Raw genomic sequence first — 9384 nt, forward strand, 5'->3', positions numbered from 1 at the left:
GCTGGCGGCTGGTTGTTGGGCTTGTTTTCTGAATGGGGCCCAAAAGAGTGTTGGTATGAAGGAGAGGAGCTAAGGGATACAGATCGCCTTCCAGGTTCAATATAGAGCCTCCATGGCTCTTGCGGGCTGGTGCTCATGGTGATGGAAGGAGTACGTCGATGCGACGGCCCGGCCTCGTGATCATGACCTGACACGGGTCCTTTGCCTCTACCGCGAAGGAATCTGGGTGGCATGATGACCTGCATACGATAATCAGACAACAACAACAATATAATAAAAGACTAAAAAATAAAACAATTCAGAGTTTGTCCTATGTTCAATGTCTAGACTTGGAACTCGAAGAATGTGCAATTTGTACACTGAGATTAAACACAAAAGGCTAGTGTTTAATTCACTCAGTGTTGGCTCTGATACCAACCTGTCACACCCCCAATTTCCACGTGTCACCGGTGGGCCCGGTGGGGGATTACGTGACGTAGTTGATATCATCATATGTCAAACAACACAAATTATAATGCACAGCGGAAGCAAATGAAAATAGATTTATTTCAACTATTAATTGTAATATCAAGTATCACAACCAGTCAAAATAGATCCACAGGCGGATCGAAGAAAAAGAAAGAAATTGTTCAACAGATATATGCATCCCAAAAGCTTGCGAGACTCTACGATGCTAAGGAGAAACCAGTCTATTGCGTATAGCACATGCACTTAATCTTTTTGGGGAAAATACGTCAGTTTGCACTGGTAAATACAATTTAACTGACTCATTTTGAAAATATTTAAAAATTGGTTTTAAATGCACAAGGCACAAAACATTTTATAACTTGGGAATAATTAATCAGAGTTAAACTTGTAAAAGATTTACATGTTTGTTAACCGTTCAGTCGCCCGAGTCGTATCGGGTTTAAGGTTAGATGACACACCACATGGTACAAGTCCGCGGCGGGAAGCCAACGTTAATACCTTAAAAATAATGGACATAATACCGGGTGTACGCCTACACCCGGGTGTCAAGGTCGTGGCCAAAAATGATGCCAAGGATATCCGGGACATGGTCATTAAGCTCCCAAAGGCATAAAAACAAACAACACCAAGTTTTTAAACGGGTCCCATTGATAATACCCAACTACTAATGAGATGGGGTCAATCGCCCGACCAAGCGGTATTTTATATACCGTACCCCCAAGCCCGTATAAGGGAAAATAAGTTAAAAGTATTTACCTGAGCAAGTATAACCACAATTTCAAAAATAGACATGTCTTTTACTGGGCTCCTATTCTGGAACGAAGGTTATAATAACCTATTAGAATCCTAACGGGTCTTTTAGCATAGCCTAAGCTTAGACCGGTTAGTTTCGAAGAATAAATATGGTTTAATCGCGAGGAATGCGAAAACCGGGAAGGAATGTGATTTAGACCCTACAAGCTTGGATACTTGTATAATATGGGTAAACTAAACACATTCTGAATTTTGAGACTTAGATGATATGGTTTGACCCGTTTCGGCTAATATGCGTGAACTAGTCACATAAACCGATCCGAACGCGAAAGTGCGTAACGAGTAACCATATAAGTCATATGCAAGTTTTCCTGAGATTATATGCACCAAATATATTGTAATATCAGTAAGGTATGTCCATATATGCCCCAAATGTTTTTATACGCCAATTACGCCTCATAAGGGCATTTTGGAAATTTTACATAGGCTAAAAGGGTAAAAACGGAAAATCTGAGTTTCCAACTTTAGTCTACTGTTATAATATATATTTTTATAAAATATATCAGTAGGTATTAGACCTTTTATATATAAACTCGTTCTGACATATACTATGTCGTAAAAATGCCTAAAAAGGCGATTTGGAGCCATTTCCGGGTTTTAAAAGGAAAGCTGATATTTTTATATTTCCAGAAGGCTCAAAATATCATATTTAATATAACAAATCAGTAGGAAAAGGTTTGGGGTCAAAAGGTTATGTAAAACTCATTTTATGACCGTAAAGGGTAAAACCGGCATAAGCCGAAATAAGCTTAGAACCTCTAGTTATGCTCAGCCTAAAAATGAATAAAATCTTTAAAATTCCCAAAATATTATTATATAACAGTGGGTATAAAGTTTTGGTATAAAATTCGGGTTTAGATAGGTTATGCGTTAAATACGCTAATTATTTATTAAGAAGGCTTCTAATTACGCTAACGAGCATAACTCTTAATCTAGACCTCAAACTGATGTCAAATTTTGGGGACAACTTTATATTTCAGTAACTAAGGTGTCTACCCTTTTACATTTTCAAAAATTATAATTTTTGGACATTCGGGCATAATGGTCAACATATGGGCATTTAACAGAAACATGCATATGAACAAGATATCTAATGAACCACATTGTATAATCACAGGAGGATATACTAACATGTTAATAGGTTCAAAAGAAGCTCTAAGGTATTTTTAATCTTGACTAAAACGGGTCAGAACTGAAAGTCAAAGCGAAAGTCAAACTTATGCGACTTTCGGTTCCGAACCGGGTCTAAACAGAAAATTGTCGAGTTGAACATGTTGGAACATGTTCTTATTCTTATTACCAAGTTATATTAATGTTCAAACAGGTTACATTCAACCTACATTGCTAATTATGCGTTAATTTGAAATTTAGCATTCTGTTGACTTTTTATAATTAGCTTTGACTCGACAATTGACATGCTTAGAGTGGGAATCTGGAAATACCCTTTTAAGGGTTTGTTACCCACTTAATTACCTTCCTAAAGGTATCTTTAATTCGTGATTAGACAAAGCACATTATGCTTAATCACGAAGTCAAACCTTAATTACGACGGTTTGACTTTTACTTAATCAACTAAGCTAGAAAGGATTAAAGATGGTTAAGGACACTTACAAGAGTCCTAAGATGGATTAGAGAGCCTAAGAAAAGAGTTGGTGACCAGAGGAGCTCCAGAAAATCCTTAGCCAAAGTTCCAAAATGAGCAAGTCTCAAATGAACAACTTGAACTCTATTTATAGTGAACCCAATGCACCAAGATCATGCCAAGCAAGTCTAGGGCAGTTACAAGATCAACCCAAATGTCCCTAAGGGTCTATATACTGCCTATGAAGCCCATAGAATCAGAATTTTACGTTTTAAGTCGGTTAAAGGGCTGGACAGGCAGCTGTCCAAAACATACTGCCAGCGACGGTCTTACGGACCGTAAGCTTGAGGCCTTACGGTCCGTAAGGACCTCTTGCGGACCGTATGCTACATGATTTGCGGTCCGTAACCGACTTTACTGAAACATGGTTCAGGTGCCTTTCTTACGGACCGTAAGCCTGAGGCTTTGCGGTCCGTAACCGATCCTTGCGGGACATTCCTAGGTACCCTGCTTACGGACCGTAAGCCTGGGGCCTTGCAGTCTGTAAGCGATGGCCAGAAGACAAAAGTTTAAAAACTTTTAAGTCTTGACCATGCAACCATCAATGCCCGAAACATGCCTTCACTTTTCAGTTTGTGGGACCATCTTGACCAGCCATTGCATGGCTCATTTGCCCTTACATGTCCCCCATTTAATCTTTACTCAAAAAGGGACTTGTTACATGACGGAGATTTCAAAATTGAGTCTTGGACTCTCAATTACTTGGCCAAGCTATAACAATACTTATTTACAAGGATTTTTATTTAGATGTAGGAGTAGTAACAACCTATAATTCCATAGCCCTCAATAAAGATGAAACTTTATTTATTCAAGAGCAACCGGTTATCGTATGAGATGATCATCAATTGATTTAAGGATCTTGGGATGTATAAAAATGTCGGGTCGCTCAGAGGTGATTTAATAACGTGTCGCCCTTGGGTCGTTCAGAGGTATTTTAAATACATGATGCCCCTTTTTATTAGAAATCCTACCACATATCTCTTTATTAAAATCCGGTTTCTCTGACACGTCTGTTACACATGACACGTGTCTTTATTCTAATGGACAGGAATTTTCGAGGTGTTACATTGATGTATGGCCCTTGGGGGGTTAAATGACCATGTCCCGGATATCCTTGGCATCATTTTACGAAATGGCCACGACCTAAGCACGGGGTGTAGGCGTACACCTGACAGATGCATTATGTAAAAACTGGTAATCCACTAAAGGAATCAACCTTGTGGGCATTATACCTGTGGCGTGTCAGATAACTTAAACCGACCCTTCTATTCGGTGCTAATGGACGGCAAATAAGTAAATCTGTATACAAGATTATATACCAATAATTGTCCCAGGTTATAAAGATATTTTGTGCCGAAGTGCATTCAAATCAATTTACAAACTCTTTCCAAAACGAGTCAGTTGAGTTGTATTTACCAGTGTAAACTGACGTATTTTCCAAAAAGGTTAAATGCAGGTGCTAGACGAAATAGGCTGGCTACTCCAGACATCATTACTCAAGTTTCGCAAGCTCTAGATGTCAAAGTCTGTTGAACTATTGTTTCTATTTTAGTTTCGATCCGCCTGTGGATCTTTTACCTTCCGTTGAAATACTGGATATTACTTATATTCGGATTGTAATATATTTATCTTTTGCTTCCGCTGTGCATTTATATATTGTGTGGTTTGACTATATTGTTGCCAACTACGTCACGATAATCCCCCACCGGGCCCACCGGTGAGACACGTGGAAATCGGCGTGTGACATTTGAAAATGGTGAAGTGATTTAGGCGTTTGTATAGAAGAAGAAAAGGGGGGGGGATATGTTATAAACTGACAGGAGAATAACTTGCACTTAAGTCCTCTAAGATACAACCTTTTTACGTTAAGTTCCTGTTTGTTTTATTAAGACGGAATCGTTGACTTGTTGTTACAGGGTTTAAAAGCTCCGTTTTCCTAATATAGGATTTCCTCTTGTTAAAAAGGGTCTAAATTGCCAGAATATTCTTTTTTCTAAACGTCTAAAAACCGTATTTAAGAGGGTATCCGTTTGTTGACATTTTAGACACTCTTTACAAGCCCTTCGATAGACACACTTATCTATACGGTGTTTGGTTTAGAGATGAAGGAACTGTAATGTTTTTTAAGAAGTATATTAGAATTTGAGAGACTGGAATTAATTTTAATGAAAATTTGTATTGTTTGCAAGTTGTAAAGATGTGAATGGAATTGGATTAACATTGTAAGTCCCACATCGGTTAAGAAGGAGAACGAAACCTTTCTTATAAGGGGGTGAAAACCTTCTTTATCAAGATTTTGCCTGAACGAGCAACTTGTCAGATAAAAACAAAACCAGGAGTTTCCCAATGGACAACCCATAGGGGCACTTGTAAAAGGTGACTATTATAGTGTGGTGTATGTTTTCATGCTTCTTTTAATCTATTTATCATCTTTTATTTAGAGATAATTATTATCACTAGTCACACTCCTTTGTTTTTAGAAGACTTAATTATTCATCACAATAGTCTTACTAGATAATAACTCAAAATTTGGATCTATGCCATTGATATATGATCTCAAAAATCATACCTAAGTAATTATTGCTAAAACTTGGTTTTAGCGAGTACAACCACAAAACATTATCTACTAAGTCTCGTATTAGATTTTATCCATTGAGCCTTGTAACTTTAAACTTTATCCGTTGAGGCTCGTACCTCAAATTTTATCTTTGGAGGCTCGTAACCTCGAAGTTCTATCACTTTAGGTTGAAACGTTTTTAACTTGTCGTCTTTTATTCATAACTCATTTGTATGTTTACAAATTTAATTTGGACATGCAAGTGCATAACCCATAATCATAGATCACATATTGTTATAATGTATACTTTCGAAGCGTTTTTTGAATTACCTTTATGTTTGGAAGTTGCTACGTGTGATCTTCATAAGCTCGTATGTTTGAATTTCTAAATAAAGTTTTTTGAACAACAAACATATTTGCGTCATGCAGGGTTTGTACCCTTCACCTCTAGGAAGACGAATGCACCATACAACTAGGCCACTAAGTTACGAACGACTTCCTAAATAATTAGTCACTTAAATTATAACCTCCTTTAGTACAGTATTTATTTGTTTAACAAAATAATAAAATGAGTTAATTACTTTTTTTCGTCCCCGTGGTTTGTCAAAAATCACTATTTCAGTCCATTAGTTTAAAAATTGCGATTTCAGTCCCGGTGGTTTCACTTTCGTAACCATTGTCAAAAATCACTATTTCAGTCTATTAGTTTAAATCATAAATAATTGCAGGCATAAAAGATGGAAGTGAGGTATTTTGATTTGATTGAGTATATTGCATTTCGTTTTATACGTTTGGTGTATTGAAGTCATGATGGCAACCCAAAGCTTTGTTTGCTTACTGTGCTAGGCTTGATATTTGTGTTTGAAAGTGATTATATTATATTTTAATACAAAAAGTTGTATGAACAAATGTAATAAAATGTGATTGAGGAGATGGTGCTTTGATGTGTCCTTGTTCTTTAAGTTTTTTTTTTTTTTTTTACCAAGGGCACATACTCCTTCTGAAATTCACGACGCGACGTAACGCACGGGTTACCTTGTAGTAGTGATAAAATGTATACAACTAGAAAGTTAGTAACATGAACATTGAGTGAAATAAACGTATAACAAAATTTAATGTACCATTAATACAAAAAGATAACATGTTTCATTTACTATAAGCCGTTATTGATTGTATTCAACAATGATTTTTTTGAAAGGAAGTATTCAACAATGATTTAGTTTTATGATTACCATTGATTGTAATCACTAATGATTTAGTTTTATGATTACCATATCCTAAGACCACACGGTGTGGGTATGAAAGCCCATCCACGTCGGGTACACCACCCTACGTATGGGTGGAGTGCGGTGTTGTGGGTGGGGTTTGAGGATCTCCACCGCCGTGGAGGGCAATTTTGTTGGTGATGTAGCGCTAGTTGATTGGTGGTTTGTGATTGGTTATGTATTTTTTTTACAAATGGTGGGCCCTTTCCACCCCACGCCTCCACGTGTTTTTTTACCACGCCTTTTAATTTGCTGACGTGGCTATCACATGACACTTAATGACCCCTCTTCATTCCCTCCCACCCCGTATAGTCTAATAGGCTGAAATAATGTGTTGTCATAATTTCAGCCCAAACATTTAGTGTTACTAATATGTATTTACAATTTAAATGACATATTTTCAACCTATATGTAAAAACATAACAAACATAGACTATTTATTGCCATATTAGGATATATGTAAAACATAACAAATATAGACTATTTATTGTCGTATTAGGAAAAACTTTTACACATTTAGTTGTATTAGCCGAGAGATTATAGGCCATGACAGTTGGCATTATATTTATTATTATTAACTGATATTGATATATTCTGTAATTAGGTGATTGTGTTTATCTTTACCATATTTAGAGATAGGGTTGTATCCTATATAAGGGGATGTATTGTATCATTGTAATTCATTCAGAAATAATATTCACAATCACTTTTATGGTATCAGAGCCAAATCGGTTCTGATATCCATCCCCTTTAGTTTCTTTTTCCTTCATTATTATTTTCGATAAACCCTAAATCGGCTCCCACCATGACCGACGGCAAGAAACCAGACGCTGAATCTTCGGATCAGCCGTCTAAATCACACCTCCATCCAGCATATTCTGTCACTAACGTGCAATCCAAAATACGTACGTTAGATGGCGTTAAGGTTACGTATACCTCCTGGGTAAAATTATTCAAACTTCATGTCGTCGCCTATCAGGTTATAGACCATATTGATGGGACAGACCCACCCGCAGAAACAACACCTGAATACCGGCAGTGGAAAGAAATTGATGCCCTGGTACTGCAGTGGATTTATAGCACCGTCTCTGACGACCTTTTGGGACGTGTTATTGATGCTGGCCCTACAGCGATTAAAGCTTAGCTCAGCCTGCAGAAAATTTATCTCAGTAATAAAAAGGCTCGAGCAGGAGCACTTGAAACCCGTTTTTGCAACCTTACCCTATCGGCTTGCTCGTCCCTTGACGATTATTGTCAGCGTTTGAAGGACCTCGCCAACCAACTCGAGGACGTTGACCATCTTGTCTCTGCGGAACGGTTGGTCCTTCAGTTGGTTCGTGGGCTACCTATCGAATTTGACACCATTGCCTCTCTGATAAACGCTAACAACGCCGACTGGGATCTCGCCCGAAGCATGCTCCAAGATGAACTGATTCATCAGGAGGCTCGCCAAAATACCAGCCAAACTGTCCTTGTTGCACCATCTTCACAACAGCAGCCACACCAGAACGCTCCATATACCAACAACAATACGCAGCAGCCCCAACAAACCTCTTACTAGAGCCGTAACAGAGGCCGAGGACGCGGCCGTGGACGCAGCAGCCGTGGCCGAGGGTCCGGTGGTCGTGGACAGCAAGGTTATCAGCCGCAGTGGTCTTCTAACAACCCCTCGTATACGCCTTGGGCCTAGTGGAACACTCCACCATGTCCGTATCCAACGCAGCCCGCATTTCAGCCCCCAACACACTTCTCACAGCAGCAGCCCACTTCTTATTAGCAGCCCACGGCCCCACCAAACTCAGATCAGTTCATGCAGCAGCAGCCCACTTCTTATCAGCAGCCTACGGGCTTCAGTACGGCCCAAAACCCAACCGGTTTCACTCCACAACAGGCCTACTACTTCAACCCTCAGCCTACGGGTTTTAACGCCCTCAGTCCTTCAGATTTGAGTGCTTCTATGGCGTCAATGCAGGTCAACAATCCTGATCCAAGACTTATGGATACTGGGGCAACTTCTCACGCCACTGATGACCAAGGTATGATCACTTCCCCTGATCCTTTTCCTATAAACAGTAAAATTTTAGTCGGTAATGGCGAGTTTTTACCAATTTAAGGGTCTGGAACAGGTTACCTAAACCTCCCCAACCGAACTTACATACTACCCAAAATCCTTTACTGCCCTACCATTATCAAAAAGTTAATTTCTGTTAGACGCTTTACGCGTGATAACAATGTTTCTATTGAATTTGATCCCTTTGGTTTTTCTTTGAAGGACCTTCGCACTGGCCGCCTTCTTTCCCGCCACAATAGTACCGGGGATCTCTATCCAATAACACCACCAGAATTACCAGCTCAAGCTACTTTCCTCACCTCAGCTTCTCATACATGGCATGATCGCTTAGGCCACCCTGGCGCTCAAGTTTTGGATGTACTTAGTCGTTATTTCAATTTTTCATGTAATAAACAAAAACATAGTTTTTGTCATTCATGTCATGTTTCTAATAGTAAACGTTTGCCATTTTATGCATCCAATTCCTTTACCTTTTCACCATTTGATATCATTCATTGTGACTTGTGGACATCTCCGATCCTTAGTAAAACAGGTTACAAATATTACATGGTCTTGATTGATAATTTTT

General features: G+C 38.7%; 1 protein-coding gene across 1 annotated transcript; it reads left to right on the forward strand.

Annotated features, from left to right (window-relative positions):
* The first annotated feature begins 7550 nt into the window (after positions 1–7550).
* LOC110943642 lies at positions 7551–7889 on the forward strand. Its single transcript, XM_022185379.1, has one exon. It carries the CDS (start codon positions 7551–7553, stop codon positions 7887–7889), a length of 339 nt encoding a protein of 112 aa, XP_022041071.1.
* Positions 7890–9384: the final 1495 nt, after the last annotated feature.

This window comes from Helianthus annuus, chromosome 3 (assembly GCF_002127325.2).
Source record: "Helianthus annuus cultivar XRQ/B chromosome 3, HanXRQr2.0-SUNRISE, whole genome shotgun sequence".
Taxonomy (NCBI): domain Eukaryota; kingdom Viridiplantae; phylum Streptophyta; class Magnoliopsida; order Asterales; family Asteraceae; genus Helianthus; species Helianthus annuus.

Coding starts and splice junctions, on each gene's coding strand:
- LOC110943642 (XM_022185379.1), top strand. CDS start 7,551: ATGACCGACGGCAAGAAACCAGACGCTGAATCTTCGGATCAGCCGTCT.